This window comes from Mangifera indica, chromosome 17, assembly GCF_011075055.1.
Source record: "Mangifera indica cultivar Alphonso chromosome 17, CATAS_Mindica_2.1, whole genome shotgun sequence".
NCBI classification, from domain to species: Eukaryota; Viridiplantae; Streptophyta; class Magnoliopsida; order Sapindales; family Anacardiaceae; genus Mangifera; species Mangifera indica.
The window spans coordinates 1,996,086-2,020,644 of NC_058153.1; the positions used below are offsets into that span (position 1 = coordinate 1,996,086).

The following is a 24,559-nucleotide window of genomic DNA, read 5'->3' on the forward strand; positions in this document are numbered from 1 at the left end:
AAGTAGAAAAGGATAGAAATAACGAGTTCCCACTCCATAAACAAAATATTTTACAAAGAAATTCTGAACTGAGATTGCACAACAAGCTGTTGAACTTCTTCAAGAATAATAAACTACGGCTCTAATCACACAAGAACTCTCCCTGTTTGCTTTGTTTCATACTTTTATTGAGCTCTTATCCAATCTGGAGGGCAGGTATAAAGGCTTAGACATATTGATTGAAGGATCAGAACCTGCACTGCTTCTCAAATCCCCATTAGATGAAGCGGCTGATTTCTTCAGGAACTGAAACTCATCCATGGATTGCCTTTGAATTCTGTGAGATACATGATTGATTCTCTGCTTTGCCTTTGTTGACTCAGTAAGGTTCATATAGTTTGGCCGGCAATTACCACTCTCCTCTGTTCTATCAGAGGGCAAAAAGGTGTGTCCAGACACTGGAGTCGTAGAAGTGCATATTGATGATGAAGCTGAACTCTCATCATATCGAAACTCAGAACTTGGGCTAGAAGAAGAACGTGTAGCTTGCCCAATATGGGGCGGTTTAGCAGAAATCCTAGTGGTGACATTGTTCTTTCTTATCTTTGCAGAGCAGGGTTCTGAAGATTTACAGCGGGAACCTGGAAAAAAATCAGCACAACTCTTTGAGGGTGGAGTAGTTTCTGAACAGCCAGCATGTGATTGTTCCATCAATCGACTCTCCCATGGCCGAGCAGCCATCCAACGTTCCAGCCAAGTCCATCCCCAGCTTTTCTTGTCAAATTCTTGATTCTTGTTGGATGAAATGGAGCCATTTGTTCGACTGTTTGAATTGGGGTTTGAACTCCATTGCTGAAAAACAAGAATTAGAACCGTTTTTATGGTTAATGATAAAACTCAGAAATTATGTTTATCTACCTTTTGAGCAAGAGAATATGCTATTGCTCTTTCTCTCTTGAAAGCACCTTCCTGTCTCATTTGAAGCTTTGCCTTGATATTTTGCAGTGTCCCCTTACTATCACACCATCCTTTCTGAAAATTTACAAACCCAAAAGTTGAGAACTTTCTAAATTTGTGGCTACGTTAATGACTGAGGAAAAGTTTATGGTACCTCAGCTTCCTTCAATATATCATCTTTGGTGTGTATTTTTTTAAGCATATCCTGCACAGCTTGGCCCTCTACTGACATTCTTACACGGCGAGCTCTAACTCTAGCCTGAACTCGAACAAGAGCCTGCATGCACCGCAGTGTCACAGCGGCCTGCTTCCTCACTTGTCGACCTCGAACCAGAGCTTGAAGCCTCACCACTCCCTTCAAAGCTCTCAATGCCCGTCTGGCCTGCATTTATTAGTCATCCATATACAAATATGAACTTCTCTTCGTCCAAAGGATCTATCTAAACCTAAGGTCTCTAAAATAGGTAAAATGCAACTTGGAATTAGTAGCATATCTCTTATCCTCAACACCTTAAAAAAAAAAAGAAGGATTGGGGAATGCAGTTACCAGGAAGCCACGAAAAGCAGTTTGGATCCGGATGGCAGCCCATTCTTGCCGGACAACCCTGAAATCCTTTGGAGGAGCTCGAACCACGGCGGCCATCGCAGCCGTGAAAGCATTAGTTCTTGGTGAAGAATCTGAGCACTCTGATGCTGTTCTGTGATTCCCTTTGAAACCCTTCCATGAAGACCCCAAATCCCCTGAAGAGCTCCTCCACAGCTTCCATTTCTTGCTCTTATTACCTACCTTTTCCTATACGCAAAAAGATTATTTAGTAAACATACAATCAAAATGCATGGAAAAAGCAAAAGACTTCTCAAGGATGTAGCCTACATTGTCGTCTTTTTCGGGCTTCTTGAGTCCTATAAGAGCTTTAATCCATCTTCCTCCTGAAGCACCCATTTGCTTCGGATGAACAAGCAAGTAAAAGTGTTTTTTTTCTCCCGAACGATGAAAAACAACACAAAAGAGAAATCAAAGAGACACACAGTGAAGTAACAGAACTCCAAAGCGGTTAAAGAAGAAGAAGTTGATTGAAAGAACAGAAATTGTTAAAAATGAAAGATCGAAACCGAAAAAAGGAAGAAAAAGAGACTAACATCTAGAAAAGACCGAGTTAAAAGACAAAATAAGTAATACCCAAATGTCAAAACCAAGCATGATTATCAAGAAAAAAACAAATGGCGAAAGCAGAGGGAGAGAGAGAGATTGAACCGTTGGATATTTGAAATTCAAACATAAACAAGGAACAGAAATAGAGTCCTCTTGTCCCGCTCGATTCCCTGGAACGACTCTGATAATCTGTCGCTGCAACTGCTGCTCTTTTACCAAAGCTGGCCCACTAACTTTGCGAAAAGGCACGACCCGTTTGGTCAGTTGCCATGAAAAGTAACAAAATGCCGACAAGGAATCTGCCAACTCACATCGCTGAAGATCTCTAGTCAGGTGTTTTCCGTAATTTTATACGTATGACTTTTTTAATATTTTCTGTCACCACTTGGATCGGAACGTCTAATGCGGGTCCCGGTATCTACATGATCCGACAGAGCAAAGGTTTTTGTTGGTTTGATTCAAATTTTGTGAAATTGTAAAGGAAAAGTACAAAAAAATTGAATTCTTTTTAGGAGTTTTGAGGTAATATATTTACGGTCTTAGGGCTATTTTTCCCTCAAGATTTAATCTATTTTTTAAAATATATTTGTATTATTTTAAAAAATTAAATATTTATATATGAATTAATTTTAATTATAATTTTTTTAAAGATAAAGATAAAATTATTATTTTATTATTAAATTTCAAAACTTTAAAAAATTATATTATTTTCTTGTTTTAATTTAAAATTTTATAATTTTTTATGATTAAATTTTAAATAATTCACTTTTATTCTTATTTTTAAGGTTTCATCTCTAATGACCGTCGATCAATCTTCTCTGATTAAAGATGAAGAACATTTATCAAATTTTCTCAAAATTATTTATCGATTTTTTTTCCGTGAAAGACGGTGACATTGAATGAAATGTTCAAATTATTCAGATTTGGAAGACTACGAAATGTCATTCTTCCGGGTCCAGGCAATGAGGTAATGGTTCAAATACAATTGTTGAAGTGGTTATGCGTCAATTATGTCAAGAAATAAATATTCTTAGTTGTGGTGAAAGCTTAAATGCAATGCGATTACTTTTGTACTTAGTAAAAAGAATAAGCTCATTGGATTCTGTCTTCTCTCAAGTATGAGCATGCAGTTCAAGGAAACGGATGAGCTTTGAGTAGTACAAAGGCCAAAGGACTATTGCCCACCCAAGGTAACCTTCATTCTCAAATTCCTCTCTTTTAATTTTAAAAATCTCAAATACCTACTTATAAATAATTAATTTTAATGATAATAAAGATAAAATCATTATTTTATCTATAATATTAAAAATAAATTAAAATATAATCTCCTTCTCTTCCAAACTTTAAAAACTAAAAGTTTTTTTCAACCTAAATTTTAAAAAATAACAGTATCTTCTTAGAGTTTCGTTTCTAGATCTCCGACGCCAACTCTAGTGTCATTACTGGTGACCTCTCCCTCTCAAAGTTTCTTCTCTCTCTATCGGTCTCTCTCCTCCTATTTGAATGCCCAATCGAGATCAAAGTGACCATGAAAGACGAAGATAAAGTTGTCATCTTCGTCTAGGAAGACGATCATCTTCTTAGACGTCTTCTTTTGAGAAGATGAAGAACTTTATTTTCTACAGCTTTTGCGACATCGATTAAAATTCCAAATAGATGAAAAGAGATCGTCGGAGGTAGAGGTGACTGGCAATGGACTTGGAGATCTAGAAACGAAACTATAGGGGGAAATTGTCAATTTTTTAAATTTAGGTTGAAAAAATTTTTAATTTTTAAAATTTAAAAGGAAAAAAAAAGATAAAATTTTAAGGAGTTAAAATTTCATTATTTTTAACTGTTCATAAGTAAATATTTAAGATTTTTAAAATTAAATAGGGAAAACGAAAAAAATGCAGTATACCTTAGGTGGGAAATAATCCTTTGGCGTAGTACAAAAGATGAAAGCAGGCATTTAAAGGAGTCACTTGGAAAGCGTTGATAAGGAGGTACAATACATACATACATACAGCAGCCAGTTTATTTATTATTCTGTTGCATCGTAGATTTCAAATTATTCCACTCAGATTTTTAAATACTGGCTGACTGTGAGACTGCAAAGCATTCTCAGACCTTATTTGGATTTGGGCCTGCCTGGACTAGGTTGACTTGGACTAGCCCAAAAGGAGACTGCTCTGGTCTTCACGTTTGGAGTCAATAGTCAAACACACTGTTCTAACATGATTTATTTATTGTTTTTGTGCTTTCTAACAACCTATCAAATCCACCACATCACTCATCAGTTTAGTTAGCCGGTAGAATGGTCAAACTAGGGGTGTATGCGAGTCAAGCCAAGTTTGAAAACTCTTTTGTTTGAATCCAGTTTAAATAAAAATAATTTAATTTAAGTTTAGCTTAAATTTATTGAATTAAAATTGAAAATAATTCAAATTTAACTCAAATTTAACTTAAATTTGTAGTTCAAGGTTGTGAAGTATTAAAAAAATGATATTGTTTTATTCAGTAATGAGTAAAATGATGTTAATTTATAAATGAGATACAAATTTAAATAATAAATTTAAGTTAAACTCAAATTATAGATTCGAATCAAACTCAGTTAAACACTCTTTGATTTTAGTTAAACTTAGTTTTGAAAACGAGTTGATTTTACTAATTCGAATTTCATTTGAATTTGTATATTGAACCAAATCGAGTTAGCTTTAAAGACTATATAAACTCAATTTGGATCCAACTCTCAGTCAAACGGGGAAAAGAGGAGGAAACATCTTTGAATGGACAAAAAAGCAACCACATATTCACAGCTTTCTGCAAGAAATTTAGTAAACAAAACCCCAGTTATCATACTTCTACTAAAAACTGAATTAATGGCAAAAATGAAACAAAGATTAAAAAAAATTAATGAACTATTTGACTAAACAATCTCATTTAACAAAAATTCATTTAGCACGAGAAGTGCTCAACTAGCCTAAGGTCTTGAATCTATTAGGTTCAGCTGCTTGGCAGGCCACAACCCTCAAGAAACATGCAGAAAGTTTAACTGGCATTACTAATGGAGACCCTTGGGCTAGGGAGTCCCATGTATGCAAGCCTTGGCGAGACACGAACTTTTGGGCTAGGTCGGGGAGAAGGAATTGGAGGAAACTTCCTTGAGCTTCCGGGGGTGACTCTAGGAGATAGATTGACTTGCTCAAGTGCCTGGGATTGCAGACTTGGTGGGTAGTCCCTCACACAGCCAATGCGAGGACCAACTCCACTGGTCCACTTGCATGACAAACGCCTGGACAAGTCATACACTGGTGCCTCCACATCGGCTGCATTGCTGCCAATGCTGTCTTCTTTGCTAAATTCATCACTGATGGGCTCTGTTGGTTCTGTGGTGGGAAGATCATCTGCCTGTTTTGGCTTAGATTCTTCAACACTGAATGAGTTGTAGTCATCATCTATGGAAAATCTCTGCAAAAGAAACGGTGATATTTGAAATCTTGATATGAAAAATGGTTATCATGCCTAGTTTAGTAAAAAACTTCCTTCAACCAGAGTAGAACTAGGGACAAACCCACAGATAAAATTTAAGAGGGGTCAAAGTAAATAAGTAATATATAAGAGGTTTGATTAAAAAATAATGAAATATAAGAAGGGTTATAATAAAATTTTGGGGTTATATTGATATTATATATATAAACTAATAATTTTTCAAACCCAAAGGGTCAAGTGACAACCCTTGATCCTTTTTGGGTCCGTCACTAAAGTTAACATACTCTAGTGCATATTGATATTGTAAATACATAAACATAACAATAACACTATATATATATCCAGTTTTGAGTATTTAATTGTGTACCCACATGATTTGTCATCATGCAATTTAGACTCAAAGGATTATGTTCACCCAAATAACTACACAATAAGATACTCAAAATCATATATATATATATATATATATAAATATAATATTGCTCTAAATGTAAACATGACAACACATATGGGGAGAAACGAAGAGATGTTTTAGGCCCAAAGATGTTAAGTACCTTCACATTTGTCAAGTCAACATTATGCTCCACGAGAAAGCTAATAAATTCCATAAAATTGTCTTCAGTTGGGAGATAGTGACCACTATATGGCCATATAGCCTGAACAAGGCAAGAGAAAAATTAGCTTAAAACAGTCTTCAATTGAGAACTGGGAGATAATGATATGAGCACAGTAAATATACCTCAAGAACCCCATCATGAGCTACCAATCTTCCTGCAGCAGTCGTAGCCCCTCCAGAGAGGAAACTTGAGTGCTGAAAAACACCTTTCCTCTTCTGTCCCACGTACAAGGCTCTTGATGTGCTGAGTACAAAAATCCACTTACAGCCCTCTGTGGTATTCAGAAGGACCCCAGTTTGCCTGTAAACAAGCTTTCCATTTTCCACAATCACTTCATATGCTTCCCTCTCGTTCTGCAAATACAAAACAAGATCTTAACACTTAACGGATATTATTAAAATTTCAAAGAGGCCTAAGGAACAAATGATAGGTGGATGCACATAATGTCCAAGAGGATCCATGTCAATGGACTAATAAATTATGTGGGGTTTTTAGGTGGGTATAAAGGAGTATGAAATATGAAAATAAAACTTACTGGTCCAAGATATTTAATGCACTGGCGTTGTAGATCATTTCTTGGGCATCTCTCAAGATTCAATTCTTTGCCATCACCAATATCCAACCTTCAGTTCAGAAGGGAAATAAAAGTTCAGAGGATTGGTAAAAGATTTGTAATATTCAATGAGCAAAAGCATATTTACCAGTAGAAGAAAGGTTGGGTACTCATGCTATCAGACCAGACATCATAGTAGAAATGTAAATTGTGTCCATAACGATGGCGAGGATCAATCTGCAAAGCAGAAAGTAACAATTAAGCGTCATGAGTTTATCGATGATGATCCTCAGGCCAAATTCCAAACAGAGGACTTGATAAATATTTTGATGGGAGGATATGGACTTACAGCTTCAAGCCAGTGCTGCAGAGCTAGTACATGAGCCTTCTCATCTTTGGATAAACCTTTCCCAACCTACAAACAGAAAAGAGTAATTTGTTTAATGTCAGAAACAGACAAACATAACATGTTTCAGTAACTCAGTTGCAGTGACAAACTTTAAATTACCTTTGCTGCTCTTGTCCTAGCTCGCGACCACCGCGATACAGCGGTTTCTGTTTTCCCAATGTTGTAGAAAGATATCGAGCTTCGCTTCAAAGCTGCAAAATCTAACGCTTTCCACCTGCAAACATGAATCAAGATGAGAAATATTAGAAAGAACAAAATAACAAACAATAAATCACCAAAATATTGGATCATTAAGAGACAAACCAGAGCTCTTCAACTACAACTGCACAATCTGCAAGATTTCTTCTTGTCCGGTAACTCTTGTAGACTTTTTGAACTTTGGTGGCAGCAGCATCAAGCTCACTAACAGGCCTGGGAGAAAAAATCATTGCTCGTTCAGGTAGCAAAATTGTGGGCTTTGTTATTCGAATTGCTTCATGAGCATTATTCTTCAATGAGATGGAACTTAAACTCTCTCGATCAATAGATTCTTCTTTTGATGATTCAAATGCTTGAAGCTCTGCTTCCTCGGAATCCCAATCTTTGAAGCTTATTGACCTCTCTATCTTCTTTTTATCAGATTGTTCAAACTTGCTAATGGCTTCTGAATCTCCTTCCTTGAAGCTTTTTGCTCTCAAGACCATTTCTGCACCTTTCGTTCCAAAGCTTGAGGACCTCATAACAACCTTCTCAACGGAGGCTTTGATACCAAAGAAGTTGTGCAAGACTTCATTCCAAGTGGATAAGAGCAAGGAAAGAGAAAGTCCCATAGACTTTAATGACTGGCAAAATTCAAGGCCAACACCAACCTGCTCACTAGAATTAGAAAGTTTAATTAGCAACTTTTAAGAGCCAAACATGAAGGGAAGCAGCAATGGATTAAGAAGGAAAAATATCAGATATACACTAAAATCAATACGCATCATTCAACTTACAATAAGTTAAAACAGAGGAAACTGAAAAAGACTAGACTCAAGAACCTTAAGCCTACAAAAAAATACACAGCCGAAGCACCAAAATCCTTATCTCTCAGGTCTCAAGTTTCAAAGAATAGTCAGTTGAAAACCACTCAGCACATACGAGCGGCCACAACACTAGTTTATATAATGGTGGCTGTTCCAAGTTTGACCGATCGAAGTTAAAATTCCTGCACATGGACGACACTGAAGACCATAAAAAATCAAAGTTGGTGACTGGGTTTGTCAAAAGAAGTGATGATTCAGTGAAGTACCTTCGGGGAAGTTTAAGAGAAAGATGGAAGAAGTGCCCATAAACCAAGCATGAGTTGAATGTGGTAAAACAAGTAAGTGAAGTGGGGCTCTCTGGCTTCATTAAATTTCCAAGAATTTCACCTGTTCCATTTGGACTTTGAAGCGTTCAACCCTTCAACAAAGTGAGATAATTTTGACTTTGCCTCCCTTTGGTTGTGCTTTTACTGGAATAAGAAACAAGATGACAAGTTCAAGAAACAACTGAGATAATGTTACAAATATGCCTCCTTTTGGTTGAACACTGTTCATTGTCTGCAATGAGATCATGAAACGTACAAATCAACAAGGGCCCTTGTAGGTTGGAGTGTCATCATCTTCCTCATTTGAACTGGATTCGCTAAATAGATGACAAAATAACAGCAGGGTAAATTGGACTTGTTCCCACGGCAGTCTCTGTCTGGCTCTAAAGTCGGTTCAGACATTGTTGTAATTATAAAAGGCCAAAGCACTGTTTCCCACCCAAGGTATGCTGCAACTCCAAGTGTCCCCCTTTAACTTTGATAATGCTAAACACCCACCTATGAGTAATTAAAATTAACGGTAATAAGGATAAAATCATTATTTTCTCTATAATATTAAAAATAAACTAAAATAAAATCTCTTTTTACCCCCCTAAACTTTAAAATTTAAAAGTTTCCCCCAACTTAAGTTTTAAAAAATGGCAGTTTTACCTTAGAGTTTCGTTTTAAAATCTTCAACATCATCTCCGGTAGCCTCTCCCTTCTCAAGCATTCTTTCCCTCCGACGGTCTCTCTCCTTCTATTTGGATGCTTAATCGTCATCAAAGAAGTAGTGGAAGACGAAGAGTTTCGTCTTTCTCGACAAAGAGTTTCGTCTTTCTCGACGAAGTTCTTTGTCTTCCACCACTTCTCTGATACTGATCAGACGTCTAAATGGGAGGAGAGAGACCGTCGGAGGGAGAGAATGCTTTAAGAGAGAGAGATTGTTAGTAATAGAGTCGGAGATGACACTAGAGATTTCAAAACGAAACTCTAGGGTGAAACAGTTATTTTTTAAAACTTAGGCTAAAGAAAACTTTTAGTTTTTAAAGTTTAGGAGGGCAAAAAGAGATAAAATTTTAAGAAATTAAGGTTTTGTTAATTTTAACTATTCATAGATGGGTATTTAAAATTATCAAAGTTAAAAAGAGAAAAAATTGAGTTTGTAACAAACCTTGGGTGGGAAATAGTCCTTTGGCCTTTATAAAAAGGCCATTTGAATGGAAAGTTTTCTTTCATTGGGCATAGCTCATTCATTGTCTTTAATGGTGTCTACCTACTAGCCTTACAAAGCGGCTGAAGCTGTCAACTATATCTCTCTCTCTCTCTTTCTATTTTTATACGTACAATGTCCCATACACACAATTTTAAATAAAGAATTTGATATATAAATAATATATGAATAAATATTTATTTATTATTTGTTTTAAATAATTCAACCATACAGTTATATATCAATTATGTGTTTTAAAAAATATATATAATTTTATAATTATCTATATATAGAATAACACTTTATATAAATGGTTAAATAATTAAATATTATTTTATTTTTATAAAATTACACATTATTTAGTATCACATATAAAAAGATAAATAAAAAAATAAGAATAAAACTATATATATAAATAAATATTATTCATTCATCTATATAAATTGAGATGACAATATATAATTATTTGATATAATTGTTTTTTTTTTTAATTTTAAAATCACTCTATCACATATTACTCATATTAAATTATATGGATATACTAGTAAATTTGTTTGTACATATATAATTACTCAAAAAATAATTCATTCAATAATGCTATACGTACTCATTTTAGAGTATACATATGATGTGTTATTATATGATTGAATGTTACTTTATCTTTAATTTAAATTCGTCTAATCACTTGATGATATATATATTAAGTATGTATCTAATTACGCATTTAAAATTATATATACATATTTTTTATATATAATTTAAGTATATAAATAATATATTATTATATAATCGAATAATTAAAAATAAAATAATATATTATTTGTATATATGTGTAAAATAAAAAATATGCACCGACGGCGGCAGGACCTCGGGCCTCCTATGTGGCCCAAAATGGTCGGCGTAAAGAAGGGTTGAAAAGGAATGAGAGCAGAACATTTCATGTTCTTTTAAATGTATCTTCTAAAAGTTTCCCCACCTAATATGACCAGCTCGCTCTGCTGATAGTTTTATTTAATCCATGCATATCCCGTGAGCTCTGAAATAGCTAGTAAAATTGACCCAATGATCCCTCCTAATCACCCACCAAATCCTGCAAGCATAAAATTCTCGATAGTCGCACAAATGGCAAGGCCGCAATCTTGGTTCATTATTCAGTGTGAACCACAATTTTCCATCCAAAATAAAGGCAAAAACATGAAAAATGAAAATCCCAGAATTATTTAATCAACATACTATGTTTCAACAATATAGTGTTTGTGCCTATAGAAAGGCATCTTTAATGAGTATAAATCCCAGCTACTTTCAATAACTAACAGTGCTGGTACAAGTCTGGTAGTGTCTCTTAGCTATTGTCAAGATTATGAATTGGTGACTGATTGTGGTTTCTGTCGAGGTGGTATGCGGAGCCATACTTTCATCATGTCATATGCAGCAAAACCAATTGCCACAGAAGGAACAACCTTAACAAAATAGCCAAGGAGTTCTGTTAGTGAACAAACATAGCAAATCTAACAGGAATCAAATGATAAAAAGAAACTAATATAATCTTCATTTACTACCTTGATATAATTAATGCTCAGGCCTGCAAACAACTGTTTCCATCCTTGACTTCGTGCAATGCTGGTAAGCCCTTCCCATGTGTTTCTGTATTTGGCATCACCCTCAATGGAAGGTCTCAGATTTTCCACCTGTAAAAAACATTGTACAAAATAATTTAAAACTATAAGGCTATGTAGATGCACCCCCAACCCCAAAATTCTTACTTGACTACATGTAACATGGTCTTCAGGCAGGAACCTCATTTTTCTCACTGAAAGGAATCAAATCATCTACATCCCACAAAAATATAATATTTATGGCTACAGAAGGAATATAACTCAACCCTAGCACTACTAACAATTAGATGATACCTGCATCTGTCTCCTAACAACATCTAATGGGTATGTGAGGGTCTGCCCAAATAACCCTGCTAAGGCTCCACAAGAAAGACGCATCACAATTGATTTCTGATGCTCTTCAGGAACATGTCTCTTAAGTTCCTCATATACATAGAACTTCAAACCAGCATAAGGGAGAATTCCAGTTAGTGTTGGACCTGCTCAGACATAGAACATGTCAATTGTTACGACCTGAATAGAATTTTAAAAGTATCAAATGTAGAATGTATATTTTATGAAGCAACAAACTTAAAATGAAGAATTACTCTAAATTAATGAATAAAAGTCATGAAATAGGCCCCATGGAAATTTAGCAGGTGTAACATAGGGAGAGAAAACACAAAGAATAAAGACGGCAAATTTCAGCCAGCCAGTCAACAAAAGCATCCACAACAAAAAAAGCATATGTTCTGAAGAACAATGAGCCTTCAACAAATATTCAAATTAGAAGATACCAAGTCCATCAGTCACAAAATCCAAGCATTAATACCATATGTTGCCATAATTGACCATGTATCACTGTGTAGTAAAAGGCATAACAAAACCAGCCTACACACCTATGCCTCGATAGAGAGCACGTATTCCCCCGTCCTTATAGACACTTGTGAGTACATCTTTTATGCCACCATATGCAGGTTGAGTACAGATACTTGTTATACCACCCTTGAAACTTCCTCTAGTGTCTACAACCTACAAAGTTCACTAAATGCTGCTTTACACAAGAATCATAAGATTGTGTTTGGCTGATTTTCCATTTTTCAGTTCTTGGATCTCAATTGTTCTCTTCACTGAAAAAATAAGCTGCTATTACATCATTTTTCTTTCAATCGGTCTTTTTTTTAAAATCTATTGGGACTCACAAAAATACAGAACATTTTCTTCACATTGGCCAAGTTAAACATGATTGATTCCATATAGATTAGAAAAGCCAGGATCCTGTTGCAGATGCTCACACACAAACTTCTGCTTCAGGCTTAGCTTAGGTGAGCTTAAAAGTTTGTTCAAATCTAATTACAGCCGATAACAAACAGATGAGTGAATACCATAGTACAACACATGCCAGGTTTTGATGAGTGGATGCACAATTGAAATGAAAAGAAGAGGTAGGAAAAGATGATAAAATCACATGCCTGTCTTTACAAGGTGCTTTTACCAAAAACTTGCAAAAGATGATACATGAAATCATTCCCGATTTAAGAAAATACTGTTCAGCAACTTTTAGGGAAAGCCTTTTGTAGCATTAATCATAATTCATACTCAATAAATAAATAAATAACTACCAATTGAAACAATGTTCACAAGATACTCCCTCACTCCAATAAGAGGAAACACCCCAATAATACTTAGGCAACCCACTCACCTGGTAAGCAAGTTTTGTACGAGCCAAATCTAAAGGATATGTGCATAAAACTGCCGTTCCTCCAGCCAATGAACCAGATAATAGATCTATAACAGGCCCTGATCCCAATGCTGAATAGTTATTCACAATCCAAACACGATATTGCTCATATGTCATAAAATGCAAGGCTGCATAAGGAACAATCCGAAGAACACTAGCTCCATTTCCTCTAAAAGAAAATATAAAGCATATATTACAACAAATTTTTTAGGAGAAGACATATATATATAATCTTTCTTCATGTGTGTGTGTGTGACATGTGACATGTGACATGAGTGTACATAAATCTTACTTATAAAATCCACGAATACCCTCCTGCTTCAGTAACCTCTTTAAGGATTGACACACCCCAAGAGATTGGAACCCTTCTGTTCTTGTCTGCAGTGAGCAATTGCGTGTAAAGAAATAGAGTAAAATATTTGGGAAACATAAATCTATTTCAAAAGTAAAAATATGATTTATGAAGAAACAAAGTAAGCAACAAGAGTATTGGCTAACAAGCTAAACCAAAGTCAAATAAACAGCCTCCTTTGCATAGAAACTTGTTACTAACTTTCCAAAATAATGCCATCCTAACAAACAATATGGACTATTTTCACAGATGTGGTTCCTGTATATCAGATAAAATACACATTTCCAAGCTGCTTACATAACTAACAACTGCCTGATGTCAAAAGTCTTTGATAGATGATCCTTCAATATTTCATAAGGTAAAACCACACTTGCACTAACCGTGCAAAATTAAATTCAAGAAAGTGAAATATAACACAACTGAAGCCAGTCACATGAGCATACACAATCCTATTAAATACAAATAAAAACTCAAAACCAAAAGCATGAAATTAAAACTTAAATTTCCTCTAGGGATGAGTTTCACCTGCAAGAGAATTTTGGTCCGTTCCAGAGGTGCAACAGCAGTCTTAGCAAATGCTCCAGCAGTGCCCCCAGCAATTAGCTCCTTAGCATAAACAGGCAAACTATCCACATAAGAAACCCCTTGGCGTGTAGATGAACCGTCCACAAATCCGGCAGCCATGTTAGTTGACAATGTAGATCCTTGTGGAGATCCCATCTCAAAAAGTTGTAACACAAACCAAACCAATTTAACAATTCCGCTACCAAAACCTTTATGATGTCGACAAATTATGCTTTACCCACTTAGTAGCTTAAAAAACTCCTTATCCCATCTGTCTCTCGGGATACAGAAAGAATAAACCTTCGCTTCAAACAAAAGATTCAATGGCCTGATGGCACCCAGTAATAATTTGGGCACGTTCACAAGCCGATATTTCTCTTCAATAACAACAAGATACATCAACAGACAAAGAAAACTAAACACAACGATTTGCTAATCAAAACCCTTCCAATCATAACAGTTTCCCCAAATATCTATTGCAACAAAACCTCTAACAACTATCTCAAGATTGACCAAAAAACCGCCAAAATAATAGTCCACGCTGTAGCTGGAACGTACTGCTCGAACTCCGTTAAATCAAACAATTTGCGCTTGAACTTGATCCAGATTATTACGAGAAAGCTTCAAAGAGATGGAACGAACCTACCAGAAAGTTCTGATTGGTAGCGACTGCGCCCAAGGAGAACAATGTGTTGAAATTTAGAGAAGGATTCTTTTTTGCTTTATATTAATTAACGTTCTCCCTGGAGACGGCAAAGACGAAGTTTCTTCTTTTGTTTGAAAGCTCTCGCTTTTCACAACTACAGACTATTTTAAGCGGGAGATACTTTAGATAGACATAATTGAGCGCGACTCCGGTGAATAGAGACGGGGTGTTTTTGCGATTTTCCAAACAGTGCAGGGAACATGGGACCGCGTGGTGGGGGACTGATTGTGATTTTCCAGTACGCGGGCTGGTTTTGAATAGGCGGAATCGCCTGGTGGGGAGTTTTTGTGACATTTCACCGCCCGTGGTGGACTTTCGGAAATTGCTCAATTACAAGGTTTTCTGATATTTTTCAATTTAAGGGATAAATTAAAATTTTAATAATTTTAAGATTTTTGTAAATGTAGCTTTCAAAATTTTGGTATTTTTTTAATAAAATATGTATTATAAGTTTTTTTTTTAAAACAAATTATATATTTAGGATATAAAAGAATGAGACATAATTATTTTTCTAACTGAGAGAACCATTATGACAAAGTCTTCGGAATCCACACCATTTAGATTTATAATTATGAATTGGATAAATTAGAAGTAAATTTTATTATGATATATCACGTTAGAATTATTTAAACTTTGGATGTTTATAAATAATATTTGATTTTTCACCCTTTAGACTAATCTATAGGGTCAAATGAGATATAAATTTAAATCAAATATGAGATATAAATTTAAATCAAATTAAATTATGAATTTAAATTGAAGTAAATTAAACACATATTAATATGAATCAAATTTTTTAATTTAAATTTAAATTAAATTAAATTAAATCAAATTAATTTTTGAGACTATAATGGTTCGATTAAGATGTAGCCTTAATCGACCGATAAATTCCAAAGTTTTATCAAATACTGTGAATTTGATTAAAATTTAGAAAATATCAATTTAAAAATCACACTTGTATTTATTGCAAATAAGTAATAACGGAATGGTAATTATCACAGAAAAGAAGTCCCGAAAAGTGAACGTAACCACTACCCGCCACGCCCTCCCTCCCTCGTCCTACTCTCTTTATGGCTCTTTGTAATTGTTTGACATTTCTTTTCTTCGTCTAAAAGTAAATCGAATCCCTATCTCTGCTGGCTCTTAAAAATCATTACTGTAATTTCATATCTCCACCAACTCCCAATCATGCGAGAAACAGAGCTACACGATTTGTCCGACGATGCTGATTATGCCGCCTCTATGCAGCAAGTAAGCAATTGACGTTTCGGTTTTCGTGCATTCACTGATTGCTTTCTCATGTGTTGCTTAGCGAATTTGATTATATGTTAATGAGGATTTCGTCAAATTAATTTAGGTTTTTTTTTTTTTTTGAATTAGGGATCATCAAGCATGACGAGGAGCCATAGCGGCAAGACTAGCTCGTCCAGCGAACCCGAAGGTGCCGAAGTGGTTTATTCGAAAGATAATGTTACAATTCACCCCACTCAGTCTGCATCTGAAAGAATTAGCGGAAGATTGAAGCTAATTAAACAAGGCTCCTCTCTCTTTATGGTAAATATTCATTTGATTTTTACATTCTTTTTGCATCTGTTATCATTTTCCCTTAGGAAATATTGAAATCCTGTTAGCTGTGACCATTTATGCTGTCTATATTATCATCTTCTATACAGTAATTCTGTAACTCTATTTTGTTCGCTGTGATAATAGACCTGGATCCCGTACAAAGGACACAACTCAAACGCCAAGTTGTCTGAGAAAGGTTTTAAACTTTGGGCTTGTTATGATTGTATGAAATACTGGAGGTGTAACTGTTTAGAAAGGCTGAATTATCTTCATGGTTTGTTTTTTTTTCCTTAAGTAGATAGAAATCTGTACACCATAAGGGCGGTGCCTTTTACAGATTTGCGGTCAATTCACAGACACACTCGACCTATTGGGTGGCAATACATAATTGTTGTTTTATCATCAGGTAGTCAATTTGGATTAACCAGAAAATTTTGTGATACATTGAAAATTTAAAGTGATTGTGAATTGCTGCTTGTGGTTATAGAGTTAATTATACTTTTAAAAATTGTGGTGTGTTATATTCCTTGTTATGTATTGATATACATGATCTTGATGGGAACACTTTTTGCAGGCCTCGCCTATCCTCCTCTTTACTTCTACAATGGTGGAGTTAAAGAGTTCCTAGCTACTGCAAAGCAACATGTTGTTCTTGTGAGGTCGGTAATTGTTTATGTCAACTTCTCTTGGTCAGTACTTATGGTTATAACTTCTGTAACCATATTTATCTTAGGCCCCAAGAAGTCATTCTTGCAACTTCTTATTTCATATCATATTTCAGGTCGGAAGAAGATGCAAATGTATTTCTTGTCAATGATTTTCAAAGTCCTCTGCTGGTATATGTCGCACTGGTTTACTTCATGGTTGATGATCAATAAAGCTTCTTCCATTAATTGGCCCAATATATTTGTGCAGCAACATTTCCCTGCATTTGGATTTGAAAAAATTTTCTTGTGTGATTGACTTTGAATGTTTTAATCACTTGCAACAGAAAACTTTATCTTCTTTGGAGCTACCTAGGGCTGTTACTGTAGCAAGTGGGCCATCAACAGCTGTTCCAATTGGAGACTCTCTTTTAAATGACAACCAACATAGTACCTATGGGGGAGTTGGCCAAGTGAATTCCAGTATTTCTCAGTACAATGGGAGACAGAGGCAAAAGAGTCATGATCCTGCTCGAGACATTTCAATTCAAGTATTGGAAAAATTCTCTCTTGTAACCAAATTTGCTCGGGAAACAACTTCTCAACTATTTCGTGAAAACTATAGTAATGGATTTGGTCATCTTGAGAGAAAATTTGACAACCAGTCTGTCCAAAATTACCATCACGAAGCATCCAATGACACAGTGAAAGATAACGATGCAGAGAAAGTTTCTGACAAAATTTCTGTAGCCTCAGATCCTCTGGAGGTAATGTTTTACTTATTTGGCAATTTTTTGAGCTATTAGAATCTCAGTTTAATTTGTGACTACTTGTGTGGTTACAGACACATTCGATATGATCAACTGTCTGAATGTTTGCTACTAGTAAGTGATATACCTACTTTTGTAGGTTTGGATCACTGGGTTGTAATTCTACATTGTTGTTTGTAAATTTTAAATTTTAATTTATTTGCATGATACTATTGATTATTGGCCATGACAGGTTACCATATCGATCATTATTATCAACAGACAGGTCACTGCAATGATTTTTAGGTTTTTATAATGATTGGATGTTGGTGTTTTCATTTAGTGGTTAGGTTGGGAGCTTTACTAGTGCAGTGGAAAATTACATTACTGTTCTGAACCAAGCGTGTTCTATTTCTCAGTTCAATACATTGCTTACATGTTATGCATCAGGCATTTGGACATACTAGAATTCTTTTTATCTTTCTGCATGCAATCAACGTAAGATGCATTTTGTCAGCTGTTGAACAATGATAAATCCATAACAAGAAGCAGAGCTAAGCATAGTCTTTTGGGATATCAGATAATTTCTGGAAACTTCTATGGGTTGGGAATTTTATGTTCTCCACTTGTGCTATGTACTTTAGGCGTACAAATTATTTAATACGTTGAAGTTTGGTTCAGAGCATTATTGTCTTGGGCTTAAATCAGGCTAGTCATGTTGCTATAGTTGGAAAACAAGACTTTTTTTTTTTTCTGAGGCCATCTGATGCATAACCCTATCCTTCTAAACAGAAAATTCCATCTAGGAAACACAATCATGATGAAGAAGCTGCCACCAATGTGGGAACTTTTGAGCTAATCAATTGTAAGGAGGTATAGACAGGGGCTTTATGTTTCATTTTAGCATATGAATTTGTTTCTCTCAATCTTTTTGAAGTATCACCAGTTCATACTACATATGCAATGGGAGATGATCTGATAGTATTTTGGTTAATAATTTGCATTGGTATATGTGTGTAAATTGTTGTTATACCAATCCATATAACATGATTGTGTTATCACAAAGGGATTGTCCTGTGATCAATGTGTTCTATAAGATATGAATGCTGTTTTATATACTAGAGCATGCAACATACCATTGTTATAGTCCATTAGTGCTCTTTTTATCACATATTTAGTTGGAATAATGAAGTGATAATGATCTTGCTTCCTCCTGAATTCTGTGTTTTTAGTGTTTTGGATTGGCATAATTGCATCTTTGCCACAATATTATGTTTTTTGACTCCTAAGGGTGTGTATCAGTCACAATAAAGGTCAAACTTTCAATTGATTTTTGTTTTGGAAGGTTATTACCTAAGATTCTTTGTTGCTCCTTATGGCCATTTGAAGCTGTGCTTTGTCCTTTTTATTAGAGCCCTCGAAACTACCAATTCATTTATTTGACATTTGTGCCTTTATTTATTTTTAGTAGTGGTCAACATTAAATTAATGCATATTTATTGTTTTCTGCAGTTGGATAAACAAACATTAGTGTGGGGAAAACCCCGGCAGCCACCCTTAGGGCCTGAAGAGGTAAGGGCTGTCTTTTTTTTTTTTTTTACAAATAAGTTTTCATGTAGTTTTTAATTCTAGATTATAGACCTATTTTAAAGTATAAGTCTTTTGTGGCCATATACTCAAAAACCATTCAAAGGATTTTGACTCCTTGTGATTTTTTTGTTTAGGTGAACTTCTTTTCTGAAACAGTTTCAAAATATTTTTTATTTGGTTTGTTTTTATGGATGTCTAAATTATGGTTGTAAAATCCTGTACATTCTAATCTTTATAACATATGGGTTAAGATCAAATTAGGTCTGGTGTAAAACTTTCTCAATTTTCTTTGCTCAATATTTTATCATGATCATTGGTTTTAAGTTTCAGAAATCGAGTAGTATGATATAATGAGAAAACTAGGGTTATTTGATTGAACTTTTGTTTGAAAATGAAAAGTTCAGAATGCATGGAACTGTGAGTTTGTGCAATGGAGCTGCAGTTATTTGTCGGTTCAACCCGAATAGATCAGAACTGATAACATAATGTTATTTTCCTTTAATAGGGTGCAGCTTCTTAACAAATACAATTTTCTATTAGTTCTGCCATATATGCTTTCTTTCAAGGATTAGTATTTCTGGATGTTTTATATACACATCTTTGTTGCTATGGTGAATATGTGCAGTGGGCAACCTTTTTGGACAATGAAGGTCGAGTTATCGATTCAGAAGCATTAAGAAAGAGAATTTTCTATGGAGGAATTGAGCACAAATTACGCAGAGAGGTTTATATTTGTAGTACATGAAGAAAACTGTGCTAAGTATTATTTAATTGGTTAGATGTGCTTCTTTGTTCATGAAAACTCTTGATTATATGGTAGGTATGGACATTTTTATTGGGATACCATGCATATGATTCAACACATGCTGAGAGGGAGTATCGTAGGTCTATTAAAAGGTCAGAGTATGAGACCATAAAACGCCAGTGGCAGGTTTGCTGTAAATGTTTTATTGTTATTTTGCTGTGGATTTCTCCATCCTTCAGTACTTCCTAATAGATCGTCTTGCTTTGTTCTCGTATTGTTGTTTAACATAATTTCATTCATTAATTATTTTATCATTGCTGATGATGTATGTAATTTTGGAGCCTGTTTATATAGTTAGCTATGTTTTAACCTTGTATCTAACTATAACAAATGCATTGTTAGAGGTAGAAAGAGGTGTATTGCTTTTAAGGTAAAAAGGTTGTTTTGAGGCTCAACTTATGAGGCTTTTCTATAGGTTACAAATGTGCTGATAAGAAACTTGGTGGTTTGGCATGATCTGTTAGCAAAGAAATAATGACATGAATTTTACTCAAGGCTTAATAACTTCTGTGCTCAAATTGAACAGTTAAAGTGAAAGCTTGGTGGCTTAAAAAAGTAAAGAAAATAATGTCATCTTATATACTTGATATCATATTAATTATAAAAGTTGTATTCTAGGTTTTATTTAGATTTAATTGCTTATTGTCAAAACCCCCACCCCCACCCGACCCATCTCATCTTGCTTCTAGCCGAGCTTGATAAGCTAATTTGTACTGAGCAGTTCATCAGCACCAGTGCCTATTGGCATACTAGTGTTTGTAAGCACAAGAATTTGCTGCATACATTCAATATCATATGTCCTAACACTAGGGTTAAATACCTACAAAATATGGTAAAGAGGCCCTGCAGTCTCTCCAGCAATATGGCTTATCCTAAAGGGGTATTTTTTTCACATTGTCTGACCTTTTAGTTTAGTTACAAAATGACATTGACCAGCCCAGTGACTCTTGTCTTTTGTGCATGCTTAATAAACCCAGCAAGTTGAACTTTTTCCTTTTTGGTACATATATAATTTTTCAATTGCCTTGGTTAGTTTTTATCCTTACCAGAATGTTAATGTTTATTGACCATGGTCAAATTTAGTTGCACAAATTTGACTGTGACATTATTACATTAAATAACCCAGCGTGGTCTTCATTGCCCTTCAGTTGCAGATTGTTTCCTTTTTCACTTGATTAGAGACATCCGCCCAATTGCTTCTATGTGCTTTTATCATCATAGATTCAAGGATATCTTTTCTTAACAGCTTAATTGTTGCATGTAAAATTTTCTTCTGCAGAGTATCTCAACTGAACAGGCAAAGAGGTTTACAAAATTCAGGGAGAGGAAAGGACTTATTGATAAAGATGTGGTATGTATAAAACTAGCGCATCTTTTTCGAAGTCTTGGTATAATGACTTTGTGCAGGAATTTTGACATGCTATTGGAAGCTTGTAAATTGTGTTTTCATTTGTTTCTAGGTAAGGACTGATAGGTCACTCCCTTTCTATGATGGGGATGATAATCAAAATGTGAATATTCTACATGATATTCTATTGACGTACTCCTTCTACAACTTTGATCTTGGTTACTGTCAGGTAATTACATCTTTCATGTAGTGCTATATCTTGGCTTTGCTGCCAGTTGCATGGAAATTCTGAATTTATGATTATGCAGTCTCATTGAGTTAACATTAAAGAATATTATTCAATAGTATTCTAGAAAGAGGAAGCAATATATGCTTAATAAACAAGCAATTCATTCAAATGGTGGCATGTGCACATTTTGAAGACATTTGGGAAATTTTTTGCTTGCCATTTGAAACTTAAAAATAGTTTATTGTTAGAAAACAGGTCATGTGAAGTATCCTTGTATTCACACGTTGCATTGAATGTATAGATGTGTGAAAAAGGGCTGAATTTTCAGTGCTTAATTTTTGTTAAGAAATAATGATATGATGTTAGAAAACATGGTACTATTATTTTCAGTGCTTAATTTTTCAGGGCTGAATTTTCAGTGCTTAATTTTTGTTAGAAAACAGGTAATGTAATATTCATTGCTGCCTTCCAGTGTACCTAGTCTCCCTGTGATATGATGTTACAATGACATGGTACTATTATTATTAATTTATAAACTCTTACATTAAGTTACCTTACGGCTTTGTGGTTATGCTGGGTTTGGCTTTGTGAACTATTAGGTAGTCTGTACATATAACATTGCTCATTCCTATATATAGTGCATACATGATAGTTCTTTTGTCCTGCTTGTGGTGTTGTTTGAATACTGTTCTCTTCATGATTGTATGTTATAATTGTTGTTTATTTGTCTTACAGGGTATGAGTGATCTTCTTTCCCCCATTTTGTTTGTAATGGAAGATGAGTCAGAATCATTTTGGTTGTTTGTGGCACTGATGGAACGTCTTGGACCCAATTTTAATCGCGACCAAAATGGAATGCACACTCAACTTTTTGCATTGTCTAAGGTTCTCTCTTCATCTCTCAGATGAGTTGATTATCATGCTTTAGTAATAGAATTGGGCAATTAATCTGTTAAATAAACATTTGCCCTAAGGTTTTACCTTTTTCATTTTTTTAGTTTTTTTTCCTTTGCCAAATTCAAGATTATATTGTGTGTATTTTAACTGCTCCTAGTATTTCATTTTGACAGTGCTGTTTGCAGCCACATTTCAGCCTCTTCAATTTCTGCTTTTTTTTTTTTTTTTTCAATTAGCAGACTTTTGGTTGAGTTAATCAGATTTGAAATCTTGAATCTATGCAAAATTGCATTTCACCTGCTGGTTTATCTGGAACTGCTCTGGAGTTAAATTTGGTGTAATCATTCTTTATTTTTGTGCTCAATTGCTGATAATGAAACCCTGTTAGAAAGGAAGTTTCAAAACATATAAAAATGTTTAAGATGCTAAATGAAGTTCCTCAAGCGTCACAGTAAAGATGTGCCGTTATGCTTCTACAAATTGGGTGGAATTACTACTCTTCTTCCTGTGATACCTTGCTGAGATCATGATGATGTTCCTTCTGCAACTTTCATTTTAGTTTGCTTTTTATTTTTTGATAATAACTCAAGGTAGTATAACTAATATGTAAACGGTATTTAATCATTAATTGTTTGTGGTTTCTTTGTTATTTATTAGTGGTCTGTTCTATTTATGAATTGGCATTAATTGTGTTTTGGCATATATGATGATTAAGCACCACTTTTTAATGTTCACTCTTGTTGTTGCAGCTGGTAGAGTTGCTAGACAGCCCATTGCATAATTATTTTAGGCAGAATGAGTGCCTGAATTATTTCTTTTGTTTTCGCTGGGTTCTGATACAATTTAAAAGGTCAGATATCTGAACTAACTAGTTTTCTTTTGAGTGCTGTTGTCCTTCGATTTAGCTGTGCTCTTAAATAAAATTTTTGTTTTCAACAAATTTATAGTTTATGGTCCATGTAATACTGGATAATTCTTGTGTAAAGGTCCTAGATTAATGCCATTAAGTTTCAATTACTGTGTTGAAGAGAGTCAGGGAAAGGAAGTTGGATTAATGTCTGAAATTTCACATTGGCTTTTATGTGCATGCATGTTTGCATGTATAAGCACTTCCCTTGGTCTTTTACCTTGTTCTAATTTGCAGGACCTGTCTTTAATTAGCTTATCTTGATCTTCTGAGATTTTCCCCTTTTTTTTTTTTATAATTTTTCATAGATTTCTTTAATACCATAGGTAAGCGTCTGATAGACATGATTACCTAGGTCAACCTGATATGATTTGATAATGTTTCTCAGAGAATTTGACTATGAGAAAACAATGCGCTTATGGGAGGTATTATGGACGCATTATTTGTCGGAGCACCTGCATTTATATGTATGTGTTGCAATCTTGAAACGACACCGGAGCAAGATAATGGGAGAGCTAATGGATTTTGACACACTCTTGAAATTCATTAATGAGCTGAGTGGTCGGATTGATCTTGATGCAATCCTAAGAGATGCAGAAGCTCTGTGTATATGTGCTGGTGAGAATGGTGCTGCTTGCATCCCTCCTGGAACTCCTCCTTCACTGCCAATTGACAATGGTTTGTTATATTCTCAGCAAGATGATGAAGTATTGTAAATATGAACCCTTTCGTGGAAAGGATTTATCAGCTTTATATTCTCAATCTTCTACATGGCTGCTTTCTGTAATCAGTTGATTTTTCTTTAGTGTAATAAAATATTATCATCTAAGTCAATCAACCCTGTTCCTTTCACTAATTAGCTTCAGTTACTTAATTTGCAATAGTACCATTTAAACCTTCCTGTTCTTCTGCTTTGTTTGATTTTGTTGATTTCAGATTGAATAGATTCCGCCGCTGATGCCTGATGGACTGGAATGAACCAAGTTACCAAATAGCAAGCCTCGGGAAAGTGAGTTTGTCGTTTCCGCATATGGACTTCAATAAGCTGGTAAATGTCTTTAGGGGTTGTCTTTTTCCTTCTTTATTACTTTATGGTGAGGATCGTACATGCATTCTCTTACCACTTTTTATACTGATGTGGATTGTGATTGGAGTGTCAGACTGTTGAACCCAATTTCAATTGAAATGTACGGTTCTATACAATA

The 24,559-nt window shown here is 34.8% G+C and overlaps 4 protein-coding genes across 7 annotated transcripts; 1 reads left to right on the forward strand and 3 right to left on the reverse strand.

Annotated features, from left to right (window-relative positions):
• Nucleotides 1–13: 13 nt before the first annotated feature.
• Nucleotides 14–2,290, reverse strand: LOC123200827 (protein IQ-DOMAIN 6). Its single transcript, XM_044616224.1, has 5 exons — nucleotides 1,811–2,290; nucleotides 1,484–1,729; nucleotides 1,091–1,318; nucleotides 898–1,011; nucleotides 14–831 (listed from the first exon to the last, which is right to left on the reverse strand). Exons 1-5 carry the CDS (start codon nucleotides 1,877–1,879, stop codon nucleotides 157–159), a joined length of 1,332 nt encoding a protein of 443 aa, XP_044472159.1. The 5' UTR covers nucleotides 1,880–2,290; the 3' UTR covers nucleotides 14–156.
• Nucleotides 2,291–4,901: 2,611 nt separating this feature from the next.
• Nucleotides 4,902–8,613, reverse strand: LOC123200027 (IQ domain-containing protein IQM1-like). Its single transcript, XM_044615109.1, has 9 exons — nucleotides 8,410–8,613; nucleotides 7,443–7,994; nucleotides 7,239–7,353; nucleotides 7,080–7,145; nucleotides 6,879–6,967; nucleotides 6,713–6,800; nucleotides 6,300–6,530; nucleotides 6,115–6,216; nucleotides 4,902–5,539 (listed from the first exon to the last, which is right to left on the reverse strand). The coding sequence occupies exons 1-9, from the start codon at nucleotides 8,508–8,510 to the stop codon at nucleotides 5,120–5,122; spliced, it is 1,764 nt and encodes a 587-aa protein (XP_044471044.1). The 5' UTR covers nucleotides 8,511–8,613; the 3' UTR covers nucleotides 4,902–5,119.
• Nucleotides 8,614–10,856: 2,243 nt separating this feature from the next.
• LOC123201170 (mitochondrial carrier protein CoAc1-like) lies at nucleotides 10,857–14,731 on the reverse strand. Its single transcript, XM_044616639.1, has 7 exons — nucleotides 13,875–14,731; nucleotides 13,290–13,375; nucleotides 12,959–13,166; nucleotides 12,156–12,288; nucleotides 11,572–11,756; nucleotides 11,221–11,349; nucleotides 10,857–11,121 (listed from the first exon to the last, which is right to left on the reverse strand). The coding sequence occupies exons 1-7, from the start codon at nucleotides 14,067–14,069 to the stop codon at nucleotides 11,020–11,022; spliced, it is 1,038 nt and encodes a 345-aa protein (XP_044472574.1). The 5' UTR covers nucleotides 14,070–14,731; the 3' UTR covers nucleotides 10,857–11,019.
• Nucleotides 14,732–15,624: 893 nt separating this feature from the next.
• LOC123200445 (TBC1 domain family member 15) lies at nucleotides 15,625–24,210 on the forward strand. Of its 4 annotated transcripts, none has more exons than XM_044615638.1 (16): nucleotides 15,625–15,870; nucleotides 16,000–16,173; nucleotides 16,330–16,381; nucleotides 16,481–16,591; nucleotides 16,760–16,844; nucleotides 16,967–17,021; nucleotides 17,177–17,596; nucleotides 18,371–18,451; nucleotides 19,091–19,150; nucleotides 19,794–19,892; nucleotides 19,989–20,099; nucleotides 21,253–21,324; nucleotides 21,434–21,550; nucleotides 22,286–22,435; nucleotides 23,197–23,297; nucleotides 23,743–24,210. In XM_044615638.1, the coding sequence occupies exons 1-16, from the start codon at nucleotides 15,808–15,810 to the stop codon at nucleotides 24,068–24,070; spliced, it is 2,079 nt and encodes a 692-aa protein (XP_044471573.1). In that variant the 5' UTR covers nucleotides 15,625–15,807; the 3' UTR covers nucleotides 24,071–24,210. The 4 variants fall into 4 exon arrangements, with proteins under 4 accessions (XP_044471573.1, XP_044471574.1, XP_044471575.1 ...); XM_044615639.1 differs by having other exon boundaries at nucleotides 16,484–16,591; XM_044615640.1 differs by lacking the exon at nucleotides 18,371–18,451 and having other exon boundaries at nucleotides 15,626–15,870.
• The last annotated feature ends 349 nt before the right edge of the window (nucleotides 24,211–24,559 follow it).

Coding starts and splice junctions, on each gene's coding strand:
- LOC123200827 (XM_044616224.1), bottom strand. CDS start 1,879: ATGGGTGCTTCAGGAGGAAGATGGATTAAAGCTCTTATAGGACTCAAG. Junction 1,730..1,810: donor AGCCCGAAAAAGACGACAAT/GTAGGCTACATC, acceptor TTTTGCGTATAG/GAAAAGGTAGGTAATAAGAG. Junction 1,319..1,483: donor CTGCTTTTCGTGGCTTCCTG/GTAACTGCATTC, acceptor TAATAAATGCAG/GCCAGACGGGCATTGAGAGC.
- LOC123200027 (XM_044615109.1), bottom strand. CDS start 8,510: ATGAAGCCAGAGAGCCCCACTTCACTTACTTGTTTTACCACATTCAAC. Junction 6,968..7,079: donor TGCAGCACTGGCTTGAAGCT/GTAAGTCCATAT, acceptor TCTGCTTTGCAG/ATTGATCCTCGCCATCGTTA. Junction 5,540..6,114: donor TTGACTTGACAAATGTGAAG/GTACTTAACATC, acceptor TTTCTTTTGCAG/AGATTTTCCATAGATGATGA.
- LOC123201170 (XM_044616639.1), bottom strand. CDS start 14,069: ATGGGATCTCCACAAGGATCTACATTGTCAACTAACATGGCTGCCGGA. Junction 13,376..13,874: donor GGACCAAAATTCTCTTGCAG/GTGAAACTCATC, acceptor TGCTCACTGCAG/ACAAGAACAGAAGGGTTCCA. Junction 13,167..13,289: donor GGTATTCGTGGATTTTATAA/GTAAGATTTATG, acceptor ATTTTCTTTTAG/AGGAAATGGAGCTAGTGTTC.
- LOC123200445 (XM_044615638.1), top strand. CDS start 15,808: ATGCGAGAAACAGAGCTACACGATTTGTCCGACGATGCTGATTATGCC. Junction 18,452..19,090: donor AGCTAATCAATTGTAAGGAG/GTATAGACAGGG, acceptor TGTTTTCTGCAG/TTGGATAAACAAACATTAGT. Junction 20,100..21,252: donor CCATAAAACGCCAGTGGCAG/GTTTGCTGTAAA, acceptor TTTCTTCTGCAG/AGTATCTCAACTGAACAGGC.